At 33.8% G+C, this 15,291-nt stretch overlaps 1 protein-coding gene across 2 annotated transcripts in view; it reads right to left on the reverse strand.

Annotated features, from left to right (window-relative positions):
- SMURF2 (SMAD specific E3 ubiquitin protein ligase 2) overlaps positions 1 to 15,291 on the reverse strand; it is a 91,803-nt gene that overhangs the window by 21,288 nt on the left and 55,224 nt on the right. For both annotated transcript variants that reach the window (XM_036223826.1, XM_016129034.2), the window contains 5 exons: positions 11,391 to 11,524; positions 8,851 to 8,916; positions 5,595 to 5,679; positions 3,825 to 3,908; positions 1,631 to 1,833 (listed from right to left, as the gene is read on the reverse strand). In XM_036223826.1, the coding sequence (XP_036079719.1) occupies positions 1,631 to 1,833; positions 3,825 to 3,908; positions 5,595 to 5,679; positions 8,851 to 8,916; positions 11,391 to 11,524 (572 nt within the window). The remainder of the gene's footprint in view (positions 1 to 1,630; positions 1,834 to 3,824; positions 3,909 to 5,594; positions 5,680 to 8,850; positions 8,917 to 11,390; positions 11,525 to 15,291) is intronic.

Consider the following 15,291-nt stretch of genomic DNA (forward strand, 5'->3'; position numbering starts at 1 on the left):
AAGAGCAACTGCATATACTGGGGAGAAAAAAAGTCAAATTGACATTAATTCAAAGGCCCTGGAAGGATGGTGATGAAGCCAGGGCAAAAAAAAAGTATCTGTGAAAAGGTTCCTTCACTGGTGGTTTTTAGTCTATTTATGTTTTTAAGCAACAGAACCTCTTTTCTTTAAACCAAATCTAATGAAAAATTCCATCATATAAAGTGATAAAACTATTGCTAATATGTATTAGTATAAATATAATATGTTCATAAACCTGTAAAATTCAATTTAAACTTTTTAAAGTTACAAATATAAAAATGTTTAAAATTGATTATACATAACAGCTGCAATAATTTCAGCATTAGGACCCACTTTACTTCTATGTTTTTGTTGGATTAAAAATTTTTTAACCCATATCACACAAATATTATAAAAGTATAACTACCCCCACTCCCAACAGCTTGCCTTATAATCTCAAGAAAAATGGCAGGATATACTTTATTCTGAGGTCTGAACATTAATAACAGCTAAAATACACTAAATGCTTTTTATGCTAGACCTGTGTCAGGCACTCGACATGAAATTATCATTTATTTCTTGTAACAAAACTGAATGGTTGATAACATTATTTTCTCCATTTTATAGAAGATAAAATTGAGGTTCACTGAGGTTAATTAATGTGTCCAGTGTCACACAATTAACAGATGGCAAAGCCAGGATATGAACCTAAATCTGCCTGTGTCCAAAGGCAATGCTCTAATAATCATTGTGCTATAAGTTCGATTGTGCAGCAAAGCACAGTTAAGGGAAAAATTTTTTTAATTAAAGAATTAGAATACATTTAAAAATAAAGTTCAAATCATGTATTTGCAGAACAGTTTTAAAAATATTCTATTGTAAAAAATAAAATTTAAATCAGGCAATTTCCAATGTTGATCATTAGGTGTCACCACTAGCCCAGAATAGTTTAGCTACAGGCTGCTGAGGGCAAGAATGTACAAAAAAGGACTATCTACAAGAGTGGTCACATGTTGTGATTAATTTTAAAAGTTCTGTATTCAACTGTGAGAGGATTCATGTCACTTTCCACTTGAAATTCTACAACTTAGAAAATTATATAAGATTATAATAATTTTATACAAACAGACGTTAACTAAATCATTTAGAACAATAACCCAATCATTCAGATAACCCAAAATTATAGACAATACAAATATAATATATAAAGACCATCATAAATACGCTTTTGAAATTATTCGTAAATACGTATGTTTAGAAAATTACATTTTAGGTCTGACTTTGGATTACCCTTATCAGTAACAATACCATCTTACCTTTATACAGTGCTATTTACAAAGAAGTCTCACATGCTCCGCAAAATATTTTTGTGATAAAGACACGTATCATTCATTTTATTTCGTTATAAAAGAGCAAAAAGGCTGAGGTTAAATGACTAGCCCGAGGTCAAACTGTTGGTTAGATCTTCTACCACTTCAAAGACTTTTCAAAGATGGAATGGTTTACATTTATTTTCATGCAGAATTCCTAAACCCAGATTAATAACTTCTTTAAAGGTTGATTTTCCGGCTTTCTTAGCAAGCTGAAATCAGTAAACCACACTTTATTTTTCCTCTGCTAGTTGTCATACCATAGCCTTCTGGTAGGTCTGGAGGAGTATGTAAATGTGTTCTGCTCATGTAATTTCTATGTCGTTGTGACCTGACTCTCCTCTCTGCCAGTCTGGGATCTGAAGACTGTCCACATGTTGCACCATTTGTTCCACTAATTGGAGTGTTCTCATCAACAAAGCAGCTAAGAGGTCTGCCAGGACTAGAATATTCGGATGCCGGTCTATTGAAAAGTAACAGAGAAAAAAAGTTACTCAACTCAGAAATCAAAAGTAGAGCTCTTTAGACAATGTATGTACTGTAGTAAACAATTACTTCTAAGCAAATAGAATGATTAATACAAATATAATGACTTTGAGAATTCTCGATAAAAGCCTGAAGCCTTATCAAGCGATAAGCAGAATGTCATTCGGTCTTTAAAGCACTTAATATTGATTTTAACTACATTTTCTATGAAACCCATATATATTTGTAGATGTGAGCAGTAGCTTACAAAGCACGACTTGGCTTAGCTACAGCCTACCTCTCAGACTTGACCCCCATGATTCTCCTACTCGGCTTCTGCCACACGGACACTCTCCCTGTTCCCTGAACTTGCCAAGGTCATTCTACCTTTAGTGCTAGAGACCCTTCCCTCCACCCAGAATGCTTTCTACTCCGATGCTCCCTAGGCCAGGCTCCTTGTCATTCAAACCACAGCCTCCAGGAGGGCCTTCCCTGACCTTTGAATTGAAAGCAGTCACCCAGGCATTTGAAAGTATATTACCTTATTTCCCTAGCATAGCAATTATTTGATATTTTTCTTACTTGCATCCTTGTCTTTGTCTGTCTTCCAGCACTAGAATATTTAAAGAGAGAGCCTAGTTCGTTCCCCACTATATTTATCCCCCATGCCTAAAACAGTGCTTGGCATATGTCTGAGTAGCTCAATAAATATTCACTGAATGAAGAAAGAAGAGAGCTTGTCTCTTCAAAGAGCTTCCAGTCTATTACAGGTCACCCAAAATAAGATAATCTAGAGTTAATTTTTAAACTAACACAACACAATCAACTTTATACATGCAGAAATCAAAGTCAATCTTATCAGTTAAATGAATTAGGAGGAAATGGATTTCACTAAAACAATGACACAAGTACTCAGACATTTACACTCAGATATAATAAAATCATTGGCAGTGGAATAACAAAAACGCAACTCGCAAATAAGCATTTTTTAAAATGGCAATTTGAGCTAAGTTTTTATTTAAGAATCACAATAGAGAAAACTTCGTGTTTCAATGAATTAAGCAATTAATCCCTAGTAAATAAAAGTACGTATAGCTAATAAGAAGCATTTGATAGCTAATAAGAAGCATTTGATGTTCTACGTCTGGTGCCACTCCTGCTCAAGAAAAGAAAAAGGAGGGTGGGGGCAAAACAAATACTGAGTAGAGGTGGCAGTAAACTTTGTTGAAAGAAAGAAAAGAAAAAGAAAATTCAGCCACTTATCCTACTCATTTTGTTACTTATGATGCGCTTCCTTGGTGTTTCCAAAGGTGTTCCCGCATCCCCATGTCTTTCTACATTAAGCTCCATCTTGTTCAAAGTTACAGCCCAAATGCTGAGTACAATGCCCGACGAATAACCAGTTGGTGAATTGACTGATAGCTGTGGCCACTATCTGAACACTTTCATCACCTTCCCCTCACCTAATTAAATCTTATGATTTTTCAGGATTTAGTTCTGAGATTCCCCTCCTTCAGAGTTTTCCTCTGTTCAGTTCCACCATCCCCTCGCCCCCCACTCAAAGTCAGGTGCCCCTCCATATGGTCTCAGAGCATTTGCTGCTTATCTTGATGACAGACCTCACTGGACATACTAATCATCCCCCTAAATGATTAAAACAAATGTAGATCCTGTATATTTTGTTACAGTCATTCAGTAACGGGCTCAAAAACATTTTTTTAAGAGTCCCAGAAATAAGATGACTTCTCAATCTATTCATTTAATATTTATTGAGTACCATCATCCTGCAGCTACAACAATAGGATCACTTGTCAAACAATATTTAAAATTACTTTTTAAAAATAATAACGGCACTTGCTGCAAGAGCTACTGATCTAGAACAGTATAAAGCCAAGACAGGAAATTCGACAAAGCTGACAGTTAAACGAAAGGGACCACTTCGGGAAGGTGAAAAGCACAGGCTGTGGGAAGATATTTGTATGTTCTTACCGTGTTGGGCGTTCCCACTGCGTAGTTCTTGTTATGTGGTTTAGATACTGGATTCTTCCAGAGGCAGTTCTCCTTTCTTCCCAGCTTATATAAAAATATTGAGATAAGGTATTAATAGGAAGCTGTATATGAAATGTTTTTAGTGTAATAACCAAGTCATGAAGACACCTGTTAGTATGAATCGAGAATGATAAACTGAAAGATCAATACACAGAATACAGAAATTTTTTCAAATTATATTAAAACTGTACAAAAGGTCTTCTGGAATTCTGAAGATTCTAAAATATTTACACTGAGGTGTGACTAATATTTTCCATCAGCCAAACTCTGAGAATTTTTCAATGTCAACAATGCTCAATTAAATTACACAAATTTCTCCAGAATTTAGTGTGTGTGTGGGGGGGGAGGGCATACGAAGAATAAAAATCACAATTTTTAAAATTTAAATTTATCTAGAAAGTATATAAAAGTTTTTAAAGCACTTAGCCTACTCAAACTACTTCTCTAAAAAAGCAAGAACGCCACTTCTTTCTCAAAACCTTAATTCACATAACAAAAAAATAGGCAAATGATTAAAAATATGGTAATGTAAGAGTTTCACTAAAACATTAACAGAGGTTTAGAGAGGTTTATAAAACAGATGCTAAGAAGTTTTTTCCCCCCTGTGATTTCCATTATAGTAAATAATGAAGAGCAAGTTTAGAATAATTAAGGCTTACATTGTTGTAATCTCTCAATATTAATTAGTTATTTCATTTTAAACTTCCTCTTCAAAGTACCATAATCTACCCAACGTCCATAAATATTAACTGAAAAATCAACATGCGAAAGTGATCTATAAACAAACTTAAATTATAGCAATTTTTAGTAGTTTAAACAAAATGAACAAATACCACAGGTTGGATGTAAAATTTCATGTCAAAAATAATTCAAGTCAAAATCTAAACAATCATACACTTTAAATGGATATAATTTATTTTATGCAAACTATACTGAATTGAGGCTAATTAAAAATACCTTGAAAGTTAAAAACAAAATCAGGAAAGTATCAGAACTAGTATCTAAGATAGAGAAAAGTGACAAAAAGCATGAGCTTTTTTAATGTTCCAGTTCTGTCATTGTAGCCTTCAGCAAGTTACTTAACTTCTTAAGTCTCGATTTTTTTAATCTGTAAAATGTATATTATCATTATCCTCTTTTATAAATAAATATAAATGAAAGCTGACAAAAGTTAAATAAATTGATGGAATTTATAAAGCTACTAAGCAGAAGAGTAAGGTCTGGAACTCAGATGGTTTAATGCCAGAACCACATGCTATGAGAATTAAATGATATCGGTATAACATATCAAGTGCTTATAAGAGTATCTGGCACGTGCATGTTCAATAAATGTTACTATGCTATTATAATTACTATTGCACAAATTCTCCATGCTATCGCTTTAAGTAGAGAGTCAGCATTTGCATGCTCAGTTTGGAATAATTTAATCCAACAAAAGTTTTTCTTTTAAACATATATTTACAGGAGTTATATTTGCCAAGAAATTTGATTTTTCTCCTAGTCGAAAGCCTTAAAAACCAAATTTAACATCTATTTCATGGCTTATTTTATAAATTTGTTGTGACAAGATCCCTTACTAATTTTCCAAGTACAAGAAAAACCTACATTCTGGAACTGATCAGCAAATCGTAAAGTACACAATAAACACCAAGTTATTTCTCATCATTTTAAGGATTTTATCTACATGTTTCTCTAATGATTTTAGCTTACCCATCTGGTAAATCATTATCAAACAAACGACTGCAGTCCACAACTTGTCCTCCTGTGCCTATTCGGTCTCTGGATTGAAGACTTACTATTAAACAACAGAAACATTACTAAGAGTCACAGAACCAGAAAGAATTATTACAACTTAAAACATTTATCTTCAAAAAACATCTGGCTTAGCTCATTTTAGTATTTTAGAATAAACTCTTCAGTTTCTACTAAATTCTGTAATTCCTTCTCCCATGAGATTTTTTTCCTTTAGGAGTGATATTAGAATTTTAAAGTTTCCTACACTTTATCATGTTCATGGAGGAGCGTCTAATTACTTGTGTCCCATTGTAATGGGCAATGCAAAGCCACTACTGCACTTAAGAAGAGGCGTAAAACATGAAAAATACGTATATTCAAGAATTTGAAAAGTTCACATTAACTTGGGTTTAATTCTTAACCCATCTTTAAAAAAAAAAAAAACACTAAATTCTGGCAACAGGGTGGTACTTAGATTTCATGAGTTAAAACAGTACATCATCATCCAGTACAGTATAAAACTACCACTATAATAAATTTGGCAGCAATAGATATGAACTCTAAACCAGACTATACCACAAGTAGTGTATGTAGCACTGTGACCTTGAACAAAACACTTAACTTTCTTGAGGTTGAGATAACCCCAATCTGAATAATGAGGAAGTTAGGGTAAATGATATGCCTGAAGTCCTTGCTGCTCTATTATTCTTTAATTCCACTTTTGGCAACTCTCTCAGAAGATAGAAGAGGTACAGGACAACTTGACTGTAGCCCAACTTCTTAAAGAACATTACATAAAGTATGATGATACCTTAAGACCTTTCATTCTAGAAAGTCTCAAAATTTTGAAATCTTCCAGCTCTATAAAAAGTTTGAAAAATCAGAAAGTCCAACACATTGTTCTTTGATATAAATTCCATTTACGGAAGACAACACTGTAATAAACCTCAGTGAATGTAAACAAAATGTCAGTGTGAAAATTATGCTAGAGAACTATTAAACAGTTTTTATACAGAAGGCTAAGATAAATGCTTACCAAAATACAATCATAGCAGAAACAATATATTTTCTCAATAGTTTTGTGAGAATAATACTAAGAATCAAAGCTAAAAGATTTCATGAGTTTCAATGTACATCTCCAAAATGCTGTATTATAAAACACCTAAGCAATTTCAAGATGGGATAGTGTTTTTAAATAGCCTAATTCTAGAATATATAAAAGGAGTCATAGAAATACTATGTTTATGAGAGTACTGTTTGTAATATAAAACATCAGAAACAACCTAAGTATCCAACGAGACGCTGATTAAATTTATTATTTGCCCACCATACAACATTAAAAATTCTACAGAAATGTGTCCATGAACCAAATTGGGGGGGGGGGGGTGTTTAGGACAAATTAAAACAGGTTATTAAAAATCTGCATGGTATGACAGCATTTTAAAAAATACAGAGAAAGTGATGAGAATGATGGCACATTATGAGTGCTCCTTTGATTCTCTATTTTTATTTTATTTTATAACAAAATCAAAAGAAAAACTTCACAAGAGATGGAAAGGACTGAGTAACAATTTTAAATGCAAGGAAAAAGTCTTGTAACCCTTGAGTCAATCATCTCAATGTGGGAGATTCTTCTTCTAAGATAACAATAAAAAAAAAAAAGATAAAGGTAAGTGTACAAAAATGCTTACAAGGTCCAACACTATAAGAGCAAAAATCAGCCATCCAGTTATTAAGTTATGATATATTGATATAATCCCTTAAAATCATTAATTATAAATATGAATTATGGTTACAATAAGTGAAAAATTAAAACTTATGTTCACTACAATTAAAATCATAAAAATATACATATAAAAATATTAGAAGGGGATATATAGATTTAAAGTTAGTGTTCTAGTTTATTTTACTCCATTTCTCAAAAAGAATCTATCCACATCTGTTTATAATTATTTGTAAAAGTCTAATTCAGCAAAAACTAAAATTCATTTTTCTTAAATGACAGACTGCAAGATCATAAAGCATAATGTCTGAGTACAGCCCACCTCTATTATGAACACCAAATTCACACGAGAGCTTTAAATTAAAAAAATACAAAAGGACACATATATTTTAAAGTAAACCATTCTTTTTATATAGTATATTCTAGCAGGTACTTGTCTAACCACTGACAAAGGAAAGTCTATTATTTTTATAAATGCAAATTCATACCTAGTAAAACTATTTTGTTACTAACTAGACATTAGTTGGCAAATGTTATATAACATATCAAGTCAAAGTAGAAACAATTACAGTTAAAAGTCTTGTATGCCAGGATTTATTTTTGAGTTTTTACTCCCTTCTCAATCTAAGAATGACAGGAATTATCAATAATGCTATAGTGCAGCTACTTTCCTATGATAACTGCAATAGGGCTTTGTTATGTTGCTATCCTGGCAATTCCCTAACTGAGAACCCAATTCATTGCCTTGTAAAATGAAGTCCTTCATACCTTTGGTAACCAAAACCTCTCTGGTGGGTTCGTAATGCAATTATCTTATTCTAAATTATGCTCTATAATTAAGTAGTAAGATTCCAGTTGCATTTTTCTTCTTTAAGAAGCCTTAAAGGAGGCTGCCTCAGGGTCCTACCACACTATATATCTTGATCAAATCGCAACCCATTGATTCTTATGATAAGTCTCTGGAAATTTTATATAAAGCCCTTCCTATAGATCAATTTAAGATAGCCCACTAGCCCACTAAGTGCCTCATGAGCAAGAGAACAATTTCTCCCTTTCCCAGGTAGTACTCATTTTATTTTTTTAACCATTCCTCATTGTTTCTTTTTCAATTAGCACAGATTATTTTAAAACTATAAAGCATTAAGAGTTCAATATTTACTCAAAAACTAGTTTGAAAATTATTTTCAGAAAACTTAATACCATCTATAAAGTCTGTCTCAGTGCTCTACTATATTTTTATACTTTAAAAGGATTCCTACCTGAAGGATCAATAGTTCTTCACAATATTAGCAGCCTTTAATTTTTTTCTACATTATTCACAGTTTGTCCATTTTTTAAAAAATTAAGTTAGTCTGGATCTTGAATCCACTGTTTGAAACATTTTTGCATGACTCATTAATTCATGCCAACACAATAAAATGGCTGTTGCACTTTGACTTAAAAGGCATTTAGAGTTTAGGTCAGCTTGAATGAAGCCAAAATTCATGTAACTTTAAGTTCCACACTTACCTACTATCTGTCCTCTAACTGTATCATTGTCATTTGGCCCAAGTTTGCATAGATCCAACCTCTGATCTATTTCAAATTAAAAAAAAAAAAAAGGCAATTAAAAAACAGGCTGGTATCAGAGATTCTAACAGCTATTGAGTGATAGTAAATTTCCATAATCTACTGGAAATCAAGTCTATCATTTAAAGAATTAATCATGTTGTAATGATGAAAAATGTTTTAATTAGTATAAATGTCTCAACACAAGTTTTCGTAAATTTGGATTTCAAAAACTACATACACTGCCAACATGCAGTTACTTCCTTTCCAAAGATTTCAGACCACTTCAGTCTGGCCACTTAATAGTTGTTGTTCTTAAGCCATTTACCCGAGTCTTGATTTCCTCATGCGTAATAGCAGCACCCATTTTAGATTTTCTAAGAATTAAGTCAGACAATTTCACAAAGTACCTGATACTTATTTGTTCAATAAATGTTAGTTGTTGTCATTGTATTTTTATTCTAACCATTTCAAATGACCCCTTCCTGAACACGCAAAGCATTATTAAGAAGCCAAGCATAAACTATAAGGTAAGTTTGAGTCAGTTGTTCTACTAACTCATTTAGGAGCAACTCATTTATTCTCTCGTGCTTCATCTGTAAAACAAATATAACACTGGCCTGGCCAGTTACAATAAGGAACAATGTCACCCTTAGTATGTTGGTTTTACTTTGATTATACACTTAAAACTGAATTCTCTTCCAGTTGTATGCCATTTGTCTATTTAAATAATCATGAACTGATAAAACAAGGAGACCGTATCTGAGTTTTTGTATTGTCCATTACAACCTGGTAGAACAGTACATCAGGTGTTCAATAAATGTTTGATAAATTAAACATTACCGCACATCAAAAAGATCAAATAAATTAATGCAATAAAATATTCATAAGCAGCAGAAAAAAAGTCCATGGCCCAAAACTATTTTAGTAGCTGGTATCAAATAACACTATGGGAATCTATTGTTATTTCTTCCCAAGGGAATAATAAATGGATGCTATTAAGTCAGCGATACAGTGAACTTGAGCAGCGCTCCTCTTCTGTTCAATTCTTCCAGTGTGTCCTGCTCCCTTAGCCAGGAGGCCTTTGCCCTTACTTCTCAGAGGACAGACTCTATACATTTTTCACCTTCATATCACCAGGGTTTTTAACAGTAACTGGCACATTAAAGGTTCAATAAGTGGTGACGAAACTGAAACAGAGATAAGGTCATACATATGACCTATAAGTTTTCAGTCTGCCTGCTGGGTTGGGTAATAAAATAGTTTGTTTTTATACGCTAGACCTTTTCCAATCCCAACATCTTCTACCTCTAGTTGGTCAATCTGTCAATGCAGAAACATAAGAAATTCTCGGGTGCCTTTAAATTCCCTTAACTCAGAACTTCCAGCTCAATTTTCTCCTTTTTTCTTTTTAACAGCTCAATACATCTGGGCTATGGTACCATACTACATTAACGGGAATCAACCCTTAATATATTTAACATTCAAAGTTAAATTTACTCTACTTTTTATTTATTAATTTGTTAGTTAGATTCTATGTGAATTTTTGCTTAATGTAGGCATCTGGGCTAAAAATCCCAGATGGCTAGCAATATTTTTCATATTACATAAAAGTGAATTTTATAGAAACAATAACAAAAAACCTGTTGAAAAAGACATTTCCATTCCCGAGGGAACCACACCCAAAAAATGCTTTGTCATCTGGTTACATGAATTACACAAATGTTAAGTCAACTTGTCAATCCAATGTGGAAATCATTTCTAATGTCTTCATCTTGGTCTAATCTTCTAAATGCCCAGGTTGGTGATAAACTAAACTATATAGCTAAGTAGTTAATACAGCCATCTTACATTCAAAATAATGTTTGCCTTTTAATAACAATTTTTTCAAGGAATAATTCTTATTCACTAATAATTCCCCTTTAACTGCCACCTTAAACACTCCAATCACCTAAATAAAACTCATCTCACAAGTCCACCCAAACCAGAGAAAGGTGCTAAGAAACTTTTTAAAAAGGCATACATTGACACTTTTCCTTTTTGCTCTTCTGTATATCAATCATTTCTTTCTTTTTTAAATTTTATTTATTTATTTTCTATTTTGGTGACATTGGTTAACAAAATCCAGTAAGTCTCAGGTGTACAATTCAACAGTAAGGCAAATAAATTTCATTGCGGGTTCACCTCCCATAGTTAGATTTCTTTCTGTCGCCACATATTTGACCCCCTTTACCCCATCTACTCCCCCCACAATTATTTCTTAACCTTATGTATTCACTAGAAAGTAAGCATCAGCTCTGATTCAGTTCTAGGTTTAACATATTTCAAATGTTTCACTGTTTTTTGAAGTCCACAAAATAAATTTAGACCAAGAATTTTTATCAATGTTTCAAACATACACAGGAAGTTAAGATTTTGGACCCCTGCCTTCCCCCCAAAACATGTATATGTGTATGTACAAATATGTATGTAAGTTTTTAAAAGCTCTAGTATCTACTCACAACCAGTGTCTTTGAGGCGGTTGATAGCATTGGAAAGAAGACGAACACAACCAAGAAATCCAGCACCTTGTTTTTTATGGATCTTCTTGTGATTCCATACACTGATCGTAACTGAATCAGACTTTCCAATATACCTAAAAAACAAAAGGACTGCATGAGTAACTTGGCAATTACAAGTGGTTAGTACAAATTTTTCTTTTGTTTTTGTAGTGTAGAGTCATGAACGTTTCAGAGTATGGCTGGATAATGCAAAATGGTTTGAGTTCAATCAATCCAGAAGACTGAATTTAAATTTTTAAAAACTCTTACAAGTTAAGATCTAAAAGTAATTTTTAATCTAAACTTTATCACATTTACCACTCTCAGGCTGAGAAACAATTTTTCTTAGTAAAAAAAAATTGTAGTAGCTGGTGTCAAATAACACTATGGGAGTCTATAGTTATTTCTTTCCAAGAATAAAGATCTTATAAGAACTTTTATCACGGTCACATTTTAAATACATTTCCATATGACCTACTACCTCAGAGAGTGCTCAGTTCATTTCGAGGGGCATTGTCAAGGCTGACAGACCAAAAATCTGACATACCTGTTATGTTTTAAAATGCTGTAGAACAAAAGCTGACTGTAACGCTTTTCCCCTGCTTCTTTCCTGTATGCAGGCCTTGAGCGAGCAGGACTCTTGCAGATTTCACTTCACTGCCTGCAGACAAGCAGAGCAGGGAAAAGCGTTACTATACTGTCTGCGCATATACCTGTAAGTATGTAAAAGCTCTACCACAGCCAATTGTTAACATGGTGTCATCCCATGCAAAATTATAATAACAATTCTATCAGTAAAATCCTAACTATATTTCAGTAACTCTAAGAGGTCAAATTTTTGGTCCAGCAACCTTGACCTGAATGTGGCATTCAACAAAGCAGCAATAGTAGAAAAATTCATTTCATATATGAAAAAGCCTAAACCACTAAGTGAGAACTAAAACTTTTAAATGAGGAACATGGAAGCTATACTTGAGCCCCTGGATCCAGTTGTGCTTAAAGCATGCCTACTACCCTGGACTTTTAATTCTGCAAGGTAATGGATTCTCCTTTTTTAAAATTATGCCTATTTGAATTTAATTTCTGTTGCTTACAAATAAAAAAATCTGAACTAAAATATCGAGTATGCATCTATCAATTTTCAAATAGACCTAACAGAGCTAATTTGGCAAGTATAGACTATATGATGTGTTAAAATTCTAGAACCAGAATCAAGTATTAAACAGCTAAATCACCCCAAACTAAACATTTAAAAAAAAAATCACATTAAATCAGTTTCCCAAGTGGAAGGCCAGATTTACAGGTATGCTCAATGACTGATTCCCTCAGGTCTTAGGGCAGCCCACCGCTGGCTTAAGTATCCTGTGAAGAGGCTGGATGTCAGGCCCATAGAAAATACATTAAAAAGGAAAGCTTGTCAGCTTGTATCCTTGAATAACTATTTGACAGTGTCTCGCCTCCCTGCCAAATGGACTTTATACACAAAATATATTTTTATTATACTAAGCCACTGAAAGTTTGGTACTGTCTACTATAGCCTGCTCTAGCCAATACAGGAAACAAATCATAAGGAAGGGCCTTTGTCAGCCATAGTATGAACTCTGGCTTTTACTCCGAATAAGACAGAAGCCAACAGGGGCTTGGAGCAGAGGAGCAACATGAGTTGAAATATGTTTTAACAGAATCACTCTAGTTGCTATGTTGAGAAAGGCTGTAGCAGCAACACTAGAAAAGCAAGTCACCTAAGGCAGGGGTCAGCAGACCACAGCCCGTGAGCCAAAGCCAGCAGAGCATAGGATACAGTATAATTTCATTTTTTTCAAGGATAAAAAAAAATTCGGTTTTAAGGCCTTATTAAAAATATTTAGAATGTGTGTATATCTCTCCATTCTCATTTCTACTTGTGAAACATAAATTCACCCTTTCCTATTTGCTGGATTCCCCCACAGTGTTGGAACTAGTCTCCTTGGCGATTCTTGCCTCCAAGTCATTCTTCACAATATAGGCCAAGTGTTCATTCTTGGATACAAATCTGACTATAACATTTCCCCACTAAAAACCCTGTCATTGTTCTCCATTGCTTTTAGGAGAGTATTAACAGGCTTTCAAGGATCTTCATGAGCTGGCTCCTGCTTTCCCATTTTTGCTTGCTTTTCACCACACTCTCCTCACCTTACGTAAACTTGCTATTGCTGCCTCTCTCTGAATTGTTTTCAAAGTCATGTTCTCTTTCACCTCTAGGTCTTCACACAGACCACTGTCACTTAGGGACTTCCTACGTTTTCTTTTTTCAAGTTAACTCTTACCTAAGGTCTAAGTCTAAATACCACTTTTTCTAGGAAGCTCTCCCCAACCACTAAATCCATGTTAAGAAGTTCTATATATTTTCCACAGCACCCTACTCTTCCCCATCTTTCTAGCACACTTTATAGTTTCCTGTTTATTTGTCTTTACACACTACTCAGCTATACGCCTGGAGGACTGTGTCTTATTCACTGTAGTAGCTAGGTCTCTGGCTGAATATAAATCTAATTGATGCTAAAAGAAATAGCTTAAAATAATCTGATTAAGAACTCAAAAGCTGAGTCAGCTACATAGATAGCAGCTTATTAAAACTGTGTTTTCAAAATACCTAAAGGCCAAATCAAATAAAAAATCTGTGACCTAATGCAAGACACACACACACACACACACATATGACATACTACTGAATTGTATACTTGAAAATCATTTGATTTTATTAATCGGTGTCACCCCAATTTTTAATTAAAAACTCAGCAACAAATAAAAGCATATATTTTATATTATGGCAATCAATGGAACATGCAGTGTTTTTAAAAAAGTTCATGACCTAAAATGTTTACTAAAAGCATATAACATTTGAGAATACATGCCAGATACTACTACTCTAAGCACTTTACATGTATTATCTCACTTAATCTTCGTATCAGTCTTCTGAAGTAGGCATTGTTGCTACTGTTATTATTATTAATAGAAACTGATACTCAAGGGGTTAATGAGTGGATGATCACACAGTAAGTGGCAGGGGTGGGAAGTCAGGTAGTCTCACTTCTCTTTATTTCCTAATTCCAATTTATTTGCTTATTAACTTAGAGTTACTGAGCCATAGCACTGAGGGGCAAACACAAAAGCATTACTCTTAGTTGTCTCTAGATATCTTAATGTTGAGTGGAGACATAACATTTGTTCACATGTGGTTTAGCAAGTCAAATTTAAACAACTGACCAGAGTCAAGGCTGAGCTGGATACTCCAAGGTGTTTTAGAGCAAATGGTCTAGAAGTAAGTAGGTAAGATGTCAGGCATAAAGGTTTTAATGGAAGATCCAAGATTATTTTTTGTAGAAAAAGTCAAGTGGAACATTTTGAAGAAAAGCTGAAGTTGATGAAGAGTGAAGAAGAATGCCAGTGAATCTTAAAAAGCTAAAGACTTGGAAAGTCAAGATACCAGGACAACTGACGTGTTTATAACATGAGAGATTTTGACAAATGGTAGAAGTTTAGGAAACATGTGATAATTGAAGTAGCAACCTGGAAAAAAACAAGACTATTTCTGCCACCAAGCCCCTGAAATACTGCCAAACTGTATGCCCAAGTGACTCTGATGGTGATAGTGGGGCTGAAACAAAAGGATTAGTGAGAGTGTTTAAGACGTTGTTAATCTAGTGTACAGAGATACCACCTAGCATTCTACACCATTCAGCTCCAAGAACACTAGCATCTAGGAATATAGCCCTTGGGCAGGAGACGGGAAAATTATGTGCAACAAAAATGTCACAGTTACACTGCTAGTTGACCAGCTCAACTCATGGACACAGAATTTTTGATCCACATTTAAGTGCCT

Source organism: Rousettus aegyptiacus, unplaced genomic scaffold (assembly GCF_014176215.1).
Source record: "Rousettus aegyptiacus isolate mRouAeg1 unplaced genomic scaffold, mRouAeg1.p scaffold_m13_p_6, whole genome shotgun sequence".
In the NCBI taxonomy this organism is placed as follows: domain Eukaryota; kingdom Metazoa; phylum Chordata; class Mammalia; order Chiroptera; family Pteropodidae; genus Rousettus; species Rousettus aegyptiacus.